General features: G+C 41.5%; 1 protein-coding gene across 4 annotated transcripts in view; it reads left to right on the top strand.

The window, feature by feature from the left end:
* The first annotated feature begins 1,767 nt into the window (after positions 1-1,767).
* The window catches only part of FOSL2 (FOS like 2, AP-1 transcription factor subunit), a 34,037-nt gene continuing 20,410 nt past the window's right edge, over positions 1,768-15,394 (top strand). Inside the window, exon 1 of one of the 4 annotated variants that reach the window (XM_026695618.2) lies at positions 1,768-2,990. In XM_026695618.2, coding sequence (XP_026551403.1) covers positions 2,892-2,990 — 99 coding nt within the window. In that variant the 5' untranslated portion in view covers positions 1,768-2,891. Of the gene's footprint in view, positions 2,991-3,401; positions 3,704-12,887; positions 12,910-15,394 lie in introns of those variants that run through there. The other 3 variants (XM_026695619.2, XM_087934826.1, XM_087934829.1) reach the window with 3 other exon arrangements.

The following is a 15,394-nucleotide window of genomic DNA, read 5'->3' as shown; positions in this document are numbered from 1 at the left end:
AACGTCCGGGCAGACGTAATTCTCAGCGGGAAATTCCATCTTCCGCCGCCCCTCCCTCCTTTTCCCGCAACTCCGGTCTGGGCTGGGCAGATCTTTGCCCCCGTTACGTTTCCGGCCCGCTGCCTCCCGTCTCGGAGGCGTCACGGCTTCGCTTTCTCCTTCGCGGCGTTGCAAAGGTTGCATCAAGGGCCGCCCAAATTCCGCAGAAACTCCTTGATCTCTGGGGACTAACCAGCAGCCACGTCACTTTACTGGAAGGCAACCGACCCGAGTAACTCCATCGGTGCGTGTAAAGCAGCACAAATCAGACGCAGCAGCAGCAGCAACAGCAGCGCCGCTCCGCCTACACAGGCTAGCCGGCCCTTTACTGGAAGAGGAGTGGCTCTTTGCAGCGAAGAAGGGGAGGCTTTCCAGACGAGGTTGGTCCGGGCCAAGCGCCCGACCGAAGCCGAAGGGAACATAGAGTCCCCCTCGCTCCCCTCCCCTCCTTGCAACTTGTTTATATGGTAGGCCATCGGCCAGGATCATAGGAATATGGGTAGTCTCGAAGCTCCGGCCCGGCTTTCCTCCTCCTTAAATGGCTTGCGCCGCTTGGCGGCGGCTACGAACAAATCCTGTAGCTTTCCTCGCCGAAGGGCTTGCAAAGGCGGGCGCCGGTCGTTTCCCCGTTCGGTACAAAGCGTTCCCCAGATGTTCTTCTCGCTGATGCAATTTTATTCTTCTGTGCAAATTCCAAGTCGATGCTGCGCCTCTTAACTCCGAAACAAGAGCCAATTCGGGGCTTCGTGGAGTCTACGTGCCGGAGTCTTAAAAAAGAGCGCGGTTTCCAACGCCTTTACTCGGGCATCCTGGGTTCCCTGGGTTCAACAGGCGGGGGAAAAAGAATTGCTCTGCATATAACAATAACGCGGGCGCAAGACTCTTCTATGGAGCTTTTTATCTTTCAGACGAACGAAAAGCGGCCGTCAGCCGTTTCCCCCCCCATAACTCCCGAGGAGCTGACAGTAGCGATACGCGTGTAGTATAGAAATGAATCAAGTCTGGACAAGGAGCCGCTCCAGATTGTGGAGTCCAGGTTTTAGGACTCCGGGTTGTATTTAGAGCAGGCGAGCTGAGGAAATTAACTGTGAGAGCCGATGGTCGCACCTCAAGAAGCCTCGGCTATTAAGTTTATACCACAAGATCAATGATAATGCGAGGATGTCAGTGGGATTCTAGGCGGTGTGAAGCTCCAGCAACGCTACCTGGGTTCTGGCCCAGGTTTCTTTTCTCGAATCCCGTCACCTTTTCGGAATTTTTCCGTTAGCTACATTTACTGGAACCCCCTCCCCCCACCATATTTTAACATCTCATCTAAATTCAACATTGCAAAGAATGAAAATGGTGTTATGAGGAAAATTGTTTAATAAAAATATTTTTTTAAAAAAATAAATTCAATATTTAAGTAAACCTCGCAGCCTCCGAAGCGCAACTCTTCCCCCCCACCCGTTCTTCCCTGCCTGTCCTGCTTCCGAGTCGCCCTCAAGTTTTCTGCCTTCACTCCCGCGCAGGACGGCCTGCTCCCCGCCCGAGAAAGAACCCGGGAGGGGAGGAATCAGAGGAGGCTTCTTTTAATCCGTTCTCGCCCGCCTTTTCTATTAAGATTCACCCCCTAATTGAGATTTGATCTGTGGCGGGCGAGCAGGGAATCCCTCTCCGAGCGCGTCACTCTAACCAAGGAAACCCACGCTCACGTAGTACCACGCAAATGACCATCTTTGGCAACCGCGACCTGCGACAATGGAACAGACTAAACCGAGACGTGGGGAGGGGGAGAGAGAGGAAAAACCATTCCGGACCAGGCAACGGACTGTCCGGTCGGACGGCCTGGCGAGTGGGCGTCAGACCGTCTGCCTGAATTGCCCGCCTATCCGCCTTCCGATCGTCCGCTTTCAGTAAACTGGGTCGGGTTTAATGAGCCGACCGATTTTTGCCTTCCTCCTGTCTCCTCCTCCTCCTCCTCCCCCTACCGGTGGGAGGCTCCGCGTTGAGAGTGGGGCGTGGCCAAGCTGCAAGCTTGACGCTTGGAAGTCCACATGGTACAGATCTTAAGAAGAGGAGATGCAATGAGGCTCGGGATTTGAACTAATGCCATCGCACTGACTCATCCAGGGAGAGTAAAGGAGCTCAGAGAACAAGGATACTAAGCTAGAGAGGCGCTTGCTCAAGGGAAAGAGAAAGGAGGGGGAGGTTACATGTAAGCAGGGGGACAGAAGAGTTCGCCTCCGTGGCCGAGGAGAGCAAAATCAAGAGCTAGATCGATAATTCAGTCAAATTTTTCAACAATAAGTAAATAAAAAGAGCCTCAGATCCCGGGCTGAGTCATCCAGTCCAGTTCGAGCAGGAAGACGGCACTTTTCTGAAGGGCTTAATTATACAGGAGGCAACGATCCTCCTTAAAACTACAGAGAGATCAAGACTTGGATACCAGTAGGCAGGCAAAGGGGAAGGAAGGGGAAACAAGACACGTCCAATTTTCTTTAGAAATAAAGACGCGTTTGGAAAGTGTCTCTTTTTTTAAAAGACTGTTCACAGTTATGCTGACGTTCTTAAGAGACTCAATGATTTGGCTCTACAAGCAGTGATTTTTGCATTCTTATACGTGGTAGGTTTGGGGTGAATCTTTTTTTTTAATCCCACGGTCCTGTTTCAAGAGAGAGATAGAGAGAAATCAGGCTTTAAAATAGAATCAAAATCCAAATTGCCAGCTGCATCCGCCTCCACCTGAGCGCGCTTGAAACCTAAAGCATCACGATTGGAAACCAAGACAGGAAGGTGGAACAAGAGGGAACAACAGCTAGAAAGAGCATTATTTTTTCATTATTATTTCTCTTCCACTTGCACCTTGGACAATGTACCAGGACTTTCCGGCAAATTTTGATACCTCCTCTCGGGGCAGCAGCACTTCTCCAGGGCATCCGGAAACTTACTCGAGCATCACAACTCAACAGGTAGGGGGCCAGCTCGGGCACCTTGGTCACCAAATTGCCCAAATCTGGTTCTGACAGCGAGGCCCTCCTTTTACCAGGACACGTGTCCTATCTCCTCTCCTAAATTCATCCTCTCTCTCCCGTTTGTGGTCCCGTAACAGGAATTCGTCTTGGGGTGCGGAACAGCCTCTTACATTTTATTTTAATGTGACTTTGCCTAGTTCGGGTCGCTGTTATCATGCTGATTATTTATTATTTGCTTTTCTTCCCCCTCCTCAGCGCCTCTCCCTCGCACGCTTCTCACCCCCCTCCCACCCCGCGAGCGATCTGTGTGCCCCCTCCCTTCCTCCGCGGCTCGCAGCAACTCCTTAATCAAATAGTAAAGTTCGCTAACCACACCCCAGTCCACCTCCTGTGCGAGCGCCTCGACCTCTCCCCTCAGTCGGAGATAAGAGGGGAGCAGCGGGCGACGCGTCTCCTTTGGCCTCCAGTCCAATAGCCGCCTCTCTGCGCGCTCACACCTTAAAAGGAGGCGGAAACGGCCGCGGCTTTTCAAGAGTTGGGGCGGTTGCGGGTGAGCGCGAACAAGTCCTTGGAAGTGCAAAGGAGGGAGAGAGAGAGAAAGAGAGCGCGAGAGCCCTTGGAAGTTGGTAGGCAGGAGACACAGCCCGATCGGAGTGACAAGCCAGCCCAATGCGATCCTGAGCCACCGATTTGGGCGGCGCGCCGGCTAAGTAAGCGGGGTTGGGGGGGCAAGGGCGGGCGGTCCTCTCCCTTCCCTTGTTTTTCCTTTTCTTCCTGGGAAAATAGAGCTTCACGGTTGTCCGTGCGCTCGCGATCCCTTAGCCGGAATTCTTAAGAGCTCAAGCAGAACCCGAACCCTGCGCCCCTTAGGCGGTCTTGCTTTCCGCAGCTTGTGCTGGCCTCTGGTGGAGCCAAAGGCGATGAGGCAGAGGCGCGCGGTGGGGAGGGTGGGAGGTTGCTTGGCTTCTCTTGGCTTCGGGGTGGGGTGGGGGTGGGGAGTCTCTTCTGGGAAAGGTGGTTGGTATCTTCGGTCCATTCTCCTCAGAGGAGATCAGTGTGTCTGGAGGTCCCCTCACGGAGGATCGGAGGGAAGGGGAGCCTTTCTGGGCGAGAGTCTAGAAATCCAGGGCGAAGAGAAAGCCTGAGCGGCCATCTCTATGTACAGAGCCGTAGGCGCCAGGTCAAAGTGTTGGGTGGGTACGGCGGTCGGCGGCATGTTTTTCTCGGAATAAAACGTCCAATTGGGAACAAAAGAAAGGAAATGATGAGTAGCTTTCTGGAACTGTTAACACAGGTTTCCACTGGCGTGTAAGCAGTATAAAGGGATATGTGGGCCTCAAGCTCTTCAATCATTCCCATTGGGAAAGAATGCCAAAATGTCTGGTACCTTAGCTGAAGGAGAGCCAAAGTTTCTTTTGCGGACTTTTAAGAGTGCAGAGGAGGAGATGAACCAAGTTCTTCTTCAGGCATATTCAGTAGAACCCCCCAAGTAAGCAGCTTGCAAACAGCAGCCTAAATGTAGGTCTGGTCATCTGTAATGTTTTCTTGTCTTGACTTTTTCCCTTATGGTATTTCCAAAAGTTCAGAAGTTGCAGTTTTGGGGTGAGATTTTACAGAGTAGAAAAGAATCTGGGGAAGGACCATAAGCCATGAATCCCAGCCCTTTTAAGCATTGGGCACATTTTAAGAGAAAGTTATATGCGTTCTTAATAATTTGGAGAGGACAGTAGGACTTGCACATTTACAAATGCCCATCAAGATAGTTAGGGCAAGTCACAAAACTCCTTTATTTTACAAAATAGAAAATGTAGGTTACCTATGAACTTTTCCTATGAAGGCAAGAAGGAATTCTGGGCTTCTATAAACACAAAATTTCTGCTTTGAGCTCATAGTCTTCTACTCCAGTACCCATTTCACAGAGGGCAAATTGAGGAGACAGGCTGAGAGATAAATAACTTTGCCAAATGAATACAATGCAGAGGTGTGGTCTCAATGTCAAGTGCCAAAACACGTATCTGCCTGCACAAAGCACAACAAAATACTTTTTTTTCACATAATGCAAACAGGTTATGTTTAAAGAAACACACAGATCATTATACTCCCACATAGAAGAAAATCTCAGACAAAAAGTACACCACACCAAAACATACAAATGAGCTAACATGCATCACATGATTATGTTGGAAACTGGTGCTTTGCTTTGCAGCAAACTATTTTCCAGCAGAAAACCAATGTTTAAGTAAAAAATAAAAATGATTTTAAAATTAGGAGGGGCAATGAAATGAGCCCTAATGGTTCTAAGGGGCACATCTGTGAACCCAATGGTACCCACATTAAAGGCCTATATAATTCCAGGGTAGTTGAGGCTCACCTGGACCCTTGTGAGACTTAATCAGTGTAAAAGATCACTGAAATGACCAAACAGGGAATTGAAGTCATTTGAAATGCATGTGACTTTATGGACAGATAGATATATTTTCTTTATATGGATTGATCACTCCTCTATTTCTTATCTCTAAGTTTCTTATTTAAGAAATAAGAAGTTTAAGGAGAGAAAGGAAATTGTGAAAGGCACCAGGTCTTGGGAACAGTCCAAGTCTTACATGTCTGTTCCCAGGAGAAGCCACAATGGGAATCTCCTTTGAACTGCTTCAGTTCCTAAGTTCCTTCAATTCAAATGATTTAAGCTTATGAAATAATCGTTTTTAGGATTTGGAAAAAATAAAACAAAAATAGAGATGTCTTCAGGGAATATGGTTGGTGCCAGCTCACATAACTGTCAGGACAGAATTAAGGATTTGGCATGTGACTAATGTATTTGTAATACCATTGTGTGAATCTAGAAAAATGGAATCTACAATGTCCTCTAGAAAATTATTTCAAAGGTCCAAAGAAAGATACGTTATTTTCATGATATAGTAGTTTGTCTATAGGAAGGAGCCTGAAAAAGTATATGGGCAAAATTAGGCTATACTTTGGCAGTTAACAAAATTAGATATTTTTATGAATGTTTAATGTGCTGGTTATAGTTTTCAAAATTGGGAATAATGCATCTGTATAATTTTTGTGTTATCTGATTTTGTATCTAGGATGAAAATTATGAATCAAAAGTCGTAAGAAGCAGGAAAAGACTGGTTATTTAGTGAAGATGGGTTTACAGAGTTAATACATTTCTGCCTCACTCTTTGGAAATAAGTTCTCCCCTCCCTTTTCAAATACTAGTCTTCAATTTTCCAAGATATTTCTAAAATGCAAAATGTTTCCTTGATATTTGTAATGGTTAGCATTTTTTACTGTAACACCCACCCCATTTATTTGTGCTTTATTTGGTAGAAGTAGATTTTCAGAGTTATGGATGTAACTTCTTCAAATTTCCAAAGAACCACATTTCTGTGAATCGAAAATCAAATTGGTTCTTCCTTTTTCTCCTATTGTATAAACAGAATTTTTATGTTATTTTTAGGATTCTAAGGAGGCTGCAATACTTTGAAAAGGTAGAAATTACAACATCAGAATAAGCTTGAAATAATTACATTTGCTTTTCAAAAAGGATTTAATGTTAGTATCATTAGCTTGATTTGTAATTTACTTTAACTCAGTTGTCGAACTAAATATTATACGCACAAAGCAAAATGGCTTTTTCCATTGAAAATCTAGAATCTAAATTCAAAATCTGATGTGGGATTACATTTTTTTTTTTAGTTTCAGTATGTTAATGGTGACATATGTTCTATATGTTTTTGTGTTCAGTACTTTCTTTATAATCCCATCTAATAAATGGCCCTGAAAAAAGCATTTTTGCAATGGATTGTAAATCATTTGTTACACTGAAAAAATGTAAAGCAAGAGAGAATTTTTTTCCCTAGATTAGGCAGAATGTATTACTGTCTCTATTGCAAATTAGTGGAATCTGCAAGTGGAATTGTACTTTTTAAAATACGGATTTTCTTTATCTCTTGTTTGCCACTCTTCTGTTTTACTCTAGCTGGGATCATTTTCCCTTCCATGAACTCTAATGCTGTTTCATGAAGCTTTTCGGTGTGTGCTAAAAATGCTGTTTAAATGATACAGCCATAGGCAAAATACAACACCCCCCCCCCCGCCCCAAATATCTCCTATCCTTTCAAAGGAGTTGATTCAATTTGGTTTCTACATTTTTAAATGGTTTTTCCCAGAAGGAATTGGAATGCCTTTTTTTTGTATCTGCTTTATCTTCAGGCAAACAAGAGAGGGCAATTACTGTTTTCCTTTGGTATTCAGACATTCCTCGGCTTGTTGGTATTTATTGTTGATTGGGTTTTGACCTTCAGAATGCAAGTTCTTACAGGATCTGAGCAATCTGGCTACATTTTTGGGATACTTTTTTTTGGTCAGTGTCTGGTCTTCAATGATGTCAGAACTTAAAGAATGAGGAATATTTCCTGTTGGAACTGAAGTCTGATGGCCGGTTTGTTCTCCGCCTTTTTTTTCTCTCAATTTGCATTTCTCTCTTTATTTCTTCCTCATCCCGCTGCCTCTAGCTGCCTTTTCATTATAGGCAAAATTTATGGCTTCTCTGAAAGGCATTGCACAATCTCCTCAGTTACACAAACTTATATTTCATAACATGTTTACGGTTGTCTTTGCTTTCCTTACACCTCCCCCCCATGGCTTTTTTATTATTTGTGCAGTAAAGCAGCAACAAGGGGAATACAGCTTTATTTTTACAATAAGCTATAGGTGGTTTTTTGTATGTGTGCATAATTGCCTTGTGTTAAACTTTGCTAGTAATTCCAGTCTGCAAGATTCCATACATCAAAGAGGTTCTCTTCCCCCCCCCCTTTTTTTTTACCAGAAATGACTCTCTGTGTGCTTAGTTCCATAGCAAAGACACACACCTCTTTGGTGCCCTCTTTTGGCAAATCCAGATAGATTTCCAAAGATTATAGATAATGGAAAGCAGTAATTTACACTAAGTGTGTGGACTGGGTGAATTGCTTGCTTCAAATATACAGCATATTAAAAAATACCCATGTGGTTCAAGTGGTTGTTTCCTCAGTTTTATACATTTTTTGCCTGAAAGCTTCATCCCTTTAGACTTTCCACTTATATTTAAACACATCCCAATACACTTTTGTAAAATCTGCTCTCTGGGACTGGAATTGTTTCAGGTGCCTTTACCTTACTGGTTTCCGAAGATCAGGATTGTGCTGTTCAAGTGATTGGCCAAATAGTCAACCAACTCTGGCCTTTTCATATGCCGACTATCTGTTAGTAGTCGTTTCAATCTATTGGATGCAACATAAGAATCCCAATTGGCTTCAGCCTTCGGCATCATGTATACATGACCATACTTCTACCGGTACCAGTATTTCTTATATAAGATTTCATTTGTAGAGTCAACAACTTTAAAGGTAGTCCTTGACTTACAACAGTTCATTTAGTGACAGTTCAAAGTTAGAATGGCATTGAAAAAAATGATTTATGAACACTTCACAGTTATCACCTTTCCAGCATCCCCATGATCATGTAATCAAAATTCAGATGTTTGGCAACCAGCTCATTTATGACCGTTGCCGTGTCCCGAGATCATGTGATCATCTTTTGCGACGTTCTGGCAAGCAAAGTTAATGAGATTCGTGTAACAACCAGGTTACTAACTTATCAACTGCAGTGATTCACTTAACAATTGAAGCAAGAAAGGTCATAAAATGGGGCATTGACTCTCTTAACAACAGAAATTTTGGGCTCAACTGTGGTCGTAAGTCAAGGACTACCCGTATTCACTACTACAGTACATGCTGTCCTTAAATCTTTGCCAAAAGGCCAAGAAGTTAAATCCTACCCACCTGCCTTCAACTGAGGACCTGTATACTGCACGAGTCAAAAAGAGGGCTGTGAAAATATTTACAGACCCCTCACATCCCGGACATAAACTGTTTCAACTCCTTCCCTCAAAACGATGCTATAGAGCATTGCACACCAGAACAACTAGACACAAGGACAGTTTTTTCCCGAAAGCCATCACTCTGCTAAACAAATAATTCCCTACTACTGTTAATCTTCTCACCACTCCTTATCACCCATCCCCAGCCACTTGACTATTTCCTAGTACGATTTGATTGTTGATTGTACCCCATGACTATCATTAAGTTGTACATATGATTCTTGATTCTTAACAAATGTACCTTTTCTTTTTGTATACTGAGAGTATTTACACCAAGCAGATTCCTTGTGTGTCCAATCACACTTGGCCAATAAAGTATTCTACATTCAAGTTAAATCCTTTGCACAGAGGTCCCGAAATTCAATCTTGTTTTGTGCTTTCAGTGTTTGTTGACAGTTTGTGATAATAGTAGCTCCATTCTAAGAGTGTTTTTTTAAAAAGCATGATGGAAATTTTATAAAGAAATGAAGAACAGCTTGGTCCAAAAAGGGTGTGGTGTACACACCCTAAGACACTGCTGTCATGTTCCAGATTAAATAAAGACATGGCAATCACGTCAGAATAGATGCATGTATGGCTTGCGTCTGACAGTTCAAAGAGAATATGAAAGTTTCTGCTTTCAGCTTTTGCTTTGATTCTTTCTGATGTTGCAGATTAAGCATAAATCTGAACTTCAACTCAAGAATTAATGTTTCATAAACTCCTTATTTTATGTCAGCTGCCTTACCAGAGAAAAAAAATGTATTGAATTCATTCTCCCTCATCTATCTCCAATCTGCCCCCTCCCTTTCTTAATTCAGAGTGAGGCATCTTTTCTTTGGGAACGTACTGCCTTTAAATTGCTGCACTCTTAAAGCACTCTGTTATTTATGAAAATGATGCTGTTATCACAAATTCCCAGTACAGATAACTCTGCACATAATGGATGCATTTTGATATTTCACCCTGGGACTTATCTTGAAAATATCCTGCAAGGTTAACGATCTTAATCATAATCAGATCAGATAACTAGTTATCTTTCAATTTATGAAAGAGTAAAAAAGATGAGATCCTGTAAGCCATCGCTGTAGTTGATGGTAGGCTGATCTTTTTACTAAAAAAAAATCTCAAATGTGAAGCAGTGAGAAGATTGCAGCAGATCAGTTTCATCATGAGGCTAATGGGTGACCTCAACCAAGCCACTCATTTTCTGCTGAATATCCTCATGGAGTTATGGTGATGGTAAATAAAATAATGCTAAGAAGAGTAGCAGATTTGTGTAATAAATAGGAGCCATAAGAATGTGCAGGTTCTTCTTGTCATGGTATATCTCTTATTAGGAAGAATGATCTCAAACATAGATGGATACTTATCATGGTTGTTATTTCCAATATCAGAAGAATACTACATCACTTACTATGGGTGCATAGACCGGCTGCTGTGAGACATAATAAAGGATAAAGCAAATCTTGTGGGAAATCCAGCACTATTTTTCTTAAACGTTCCACAAATGCACAATGGCTCTTCTTTGCTTTGAATTATGGAAGTCCACAGTAGCTTTCCATTTTTATTCTGGTCTGATAGCTCTAGATTCCCCTCTGAATGAAAAGGATTAGCAGCTTGATGTTTAATAATTAAAATAGTTAAGTTTTCCATCCTGCAAAAGATTACTCAAGAATATCCATCTGAGCTTGAAGTGTGCTTCACTGAAGGGAAAAAAAATCCTATTAAAATGTAAAAGAAAAATAGCATTAGAAAGATTGTTTTTTTCTCCCTCTAGCCAGATGTGTTGGAAATTAGCATGTATGTGCATGTACATAGAGAGCTGCACATAACCAGTTTCAGATTAGTTAAGTAAACAAACTAACCTATATCAATCCTGACTCAAAATCCTTCTGCTTCGTTGTAGCCTCTCTTGTCTCTAGGGCTATTCCTATTTGAAAAGTAATGAGACCATGACCGTAGTTGCCAAGAATATTGTACCTGAGCCACTTTGCTGATTTTTATTCTACAATCATTTAGGATATTTTTATTTCTGAGTACTCATATAAGTAATTTAGATCAGGGGTCTCCAACCTTGGCAACTTTTTTGTGGACTTCAACTCAGCAAAGCTGGCTGAGGAACTCTGGGAGTTGAAGTCCACAAGTCTTAAAGTTGCCAAGGTTGGAGACCCCTGATTTAGATGGCCTAAATGATAGGAACTCCTCCCTTAACATATGGCATCATATAACATAATACAGGTGGTCCTCAACTTATAGCATTTCGCTTAGTGACTCTTCAAAGTTACAACGGCACTGAAACAAATGACTTACGACCTTTTTTCACATTTATGACCATTGCATCATTCCCCAAGATTATATGATCAAAATTTAGATGCCTGGCAACGGACTCACATTTATGACAGTTGTCGCATCCTGGGGTCAGGTGATCCCCTTTTGTGACCTTCTGACAAGCAAAGTCAAAGGGGAACCCAAACTCACTTAACAACTCTGTTACTAAGTTAACAACTGCAGTGATTCACTTAACAACGGTGTCAAGAAAAGTTGTAAAATAGGGCAAAACTCACTTAACAGATGTTTCACTTAGCAACAGAAATTTGGGGCTCAATTGTGGCCATAGGTTGGGGACCACCTGTAGTGTTTCCTTGATAGCTCTTAATCACTGTTTTACCTTTTGTCCAACTCAGTGCCATTCAGATGGGTTGAAATTAAGCACGGTAAAAACACTCGAGTTCAGCTCTGTCTCTGGTGACCAGGCATCCACGCTGCTAGCCTTGACAGTAATATGGAGATGATTCGTTAATTAATTTCTTTTAGGATATTGTTTTTCCCAGTCGAGTCTACAGCCTTGGCTCTATTTCACCTCCAGATCTTGATAAAGTCCGCTAGAATCTTAAAATTCTCAATCTTCTGGATTTAATTGATTATGTACCATCGAGTTGGCGTCAACTCTTAGCGACCACATACGTTTTGTCTGTGACAATCTTTCCTTACTTATTCTTTTAGTTCTTCGAATTGTGTACTCAACAACATATCACAACTGAGCCGTCCACCTGGTTACTGATTGTCCTTCTCTTTCCTTCTACCTTTCCCAGCATTACAGGCTTCTTTAGAGAACCAGGTTCTCACATAATAGGTTAGGTAGAGCCTTGAGTGAGAATTTTGGCTTAATTTGTTTGCTTGGTTTGTTTTTCCTTGATTATCCATGGTATTCTCAGAAGTCTGCATGTTCTAGCATTTGCATAGTATGCTTTCTTGTTGCACAGAAAAACAGCATTTAACTCCTAAATATGCTCTTTAGGAGGTTTTGAGGAGTATCTTCCTTGTTGATTACAGAGGGATGTTGGTTCAGAGAATAGCAAGACCGAGTGTTTTAATCTGAAAGCCATTGTTAATGCAGACTTCTCCTTTACAGTGGGGCTTTTTCCTTCCTTTGTAAGTCCTACCCCCGCCAACCCTTTAACTACTATTCTGGAATATTAACTTTCCCAAGCAGGTTGTGAGGATGAGGACATACAATGTATCGCCACTGACTTCTCTCCTTTTCCCCTTGCTCCCTTGTTTATGTGGCATCATTCTGGAAAATAAATATGTGTTCTTCTCATCACATACCTTCACAGTTAAGATTATTACTAACTTCGCAGATTATCCTCAAGGCACCAATTCTGAATCAGTAGTTGACCTTAGTTTGGATTCTGCAGGACAGATCTGCTGTTTTTTTTGCTCGTTTATTTTACTTCCCTTAATGTCATTACATCAATCAAAACAGCGGGGATAATTTTCATATACTGCAACTACTTTTAGTTAATGGGTTTAAAAACCCCATGCTGGGGCATGATGAGTCTGTGAATCTAATCCAACAATTGTTGTCTCCTTGTTAGAGAAAAGCATTCCCTTTTCTCTACTTTTTTTTTTTGTCCTTCAGAGGCTGCCAGTTGTTTTCTTTTTCCTCCATTGCCCCAGCTTTTGGTGCCAGCAAAAGTTCCAGATTTACTATGAAAACAAAACAAGGTGGACTAGTATGCCTCTAAATTTTTATATATGCACACAAATACATACACATTTTTGAAATAAATTATTATCTAGCGTCTTTTTAAAAGCTGCTGCTTTGTTTTGTCTAGACAGATGAAAAACCTTCAGGGATTTTTTTTCTGATCTGAATCCCAAAACACTTTTTATGGAGTATTATTAAAGTATAGGCACATAAATCTGCTTTAGCCTGAGGCATCTTTATATTCTGCTTTTAAAACCATCCTCCAGATCAGACATATAAAGCAGCAGTACTTTTAACTGGTACCAGGACTTAAAATTCTGTGCTATATTGGTGGAACAATGTCTGTGAAACAGCTTTTTCATTTTTATATTTATTTGTCATGTTTCCATATATTCTTTTTTTTTTTTTCATTTTCTATCAGCTTGGAACATACCAGAACAACAAGTATTTTTCAGTTATTGACATTTTAACTGATAAAGCAATAAACAGGAAAAATTAAGGGTATTTGGATAATTTAAAACTCTCTTAAGGTATCTTTTAAAAATTCTATTAATGCTACAAATATTGTTATTATTGGAATTGTTAAGCTTTTTTAGAAGAAAAGAAAGATGTGACTGTATAAAATGCAACCATTTAGTTTTCATGGGAATAGTATGGAAGTTTTTACTGGATGTTTTTGGGCTTTCCAGTCTAGCATACAAACTTGTAGTTTTCTAGTAGTTTCATCCCTCAGTAGGCTTAGTCCTACTTAACTTACAAGGTCAATGTCATTCAGATTCTTCCAGAAACATAAACTTTTTAGTTTTAAGTATGAAATGGTTTGCTTAAGATCAGCCTACTTTTTGCTTTCTAGAGAGCCAGGGATCTTGCCAGTGTTTCCTTAAAGACTGCTGAAGCTTTGTCATTCTATGAGTCAGCCTTATCTTTTGAGTTACTATTGGTATTGTGGGAACATAAACAATTGAGTAGAATATGACCTAGTTACATGCTGGAATTCTCTGGGATGACTGGTTAGAAAACACAACTTTTTCCTCATCTACTCCTCCATATTTCACGGATGATCACACAGGTCAAAGAGTAAAGTTGTAATGAAGAAGGGAAAAGCACTCCCTGGGATTTAGATAAGAAAGCAGTCAGTCTAAATAGTGCTTCTTAACCTTGGCAAGAATTGGTGGACTTCAACTTCAGAATTCTGGGAATTGAAGTCTATCCATCTTAAACTTTCCAGGGTTGAGAAACATTGACCTAGACTGTGGACAGAACTCATCAAAACCCAGGAAACCCAAGCTCTAAGCAATTAACCAAGAACAATTTCCCCTATCTATCAGAACAGCTTCTGAAAAGGCAGGAGACCAACTCCATATATCCCTACTTTTTTCATCTCCTATCAGGAGAAGATGGAATCTCTCTCAGCTGGCTTTTGCAGGCCTAGCTTTGAAATAAGGATTGATAAACAGCCGTCTATGGAAATGTGGGGCTAAAGGCAGATTAAAAGATGTGTGTGTGAGAATGAATTGACGTATGTGAATTGCTCAAAGCTGTTTGTTCCTTTGTATCTTTTGTTGTATTTTGTTGTGTGTGCATGTGTCTGAATGTATATTCATGCCTGGAAGAGATTGAATTTAAACTGAGAATTTCAATTTGATTTCTCATGTTGTCTTCAATTCTTAATTAGTTCCTAGTTCTATGTAATAAACAATTTATCCATTCTTCTTGAATCTGTAGTCTTATTCTGACAGGGAGTTTAGCCTGCCAAGCATCCTAGCCAATCTTAACTACAGAAACCCAGAGTAGGTGCAGATCTTAGTTGCTTCTTCCTACTGAAAACATAGAAAAGATTCTTTGTAAAGAGTGGGAAAGAAAGTGACTATATGTTTTCCACTTCCACAAATCTATGCAAAGGACTCCGGGAGACCATATCCCTTGGATATATGTGACTAACAAAAGTTTTTTTCTTTTATTGCTTTAGGTTGGGGTGTGGACCTTCAAGGTTTTCTTGTTTTTAAACAAAAAAACCTGCATGCAGGAATGAAAAAAATGGCAATATTGACATATATGGACTTAGTAATATTCTGCAGCAACAAGCAGAGTATCTACCTGAAGGCTGCATTGACATTAGAGATTTAAATTGCTGTCCTTCCTATATTTATGGTACCTAGGAATAAATGCCATTGAATTCAATTGACGATTTTGCCATGTTTAATATGGATTTGCAAAGATACATCATTCTCCTCCATGCTGCATCGAGAGCCCAGGATGGGTTGACTCCTTCCTATGATGTCATAGCTGAGTCTGTACTAAGATATAAAAGCCAGCCCCCGGGAGAGACCCCAGCTTTTGACTCAGCTCCTTTCAGTTAGTAGCTGTGTCTCTGAAAGCGTTCTGTTAGATAGCAATCACCAGCAAGCTTCAGTACTTTTTCCTCTCTTCAAGCAGCTCCCAGGAGAGCAGGGCTCTCTCTGTGTGTGTGTGTCTCCTGCAGCGTTGGGAGAAGCTTTACAG

Source organism: Pseudonaja textilis, chromosome 1 (genome assembly GCF_049901715.1).
Source record: "Pseudonaja textilis isolate UNSWEBS1 chromosome 1, rPseTex1.2, whole genome shotgun sequence".
Classification (NCBI taxonomy): Eukaryota; Metazoa; Chordata; class Lepidosauria; order Squamata; family Elapidae; genus Pseudonaja; species Pseudonaja textilis.
This window is presented reverse-complemented; position numbering and strand designations above follow the sequence as displayed.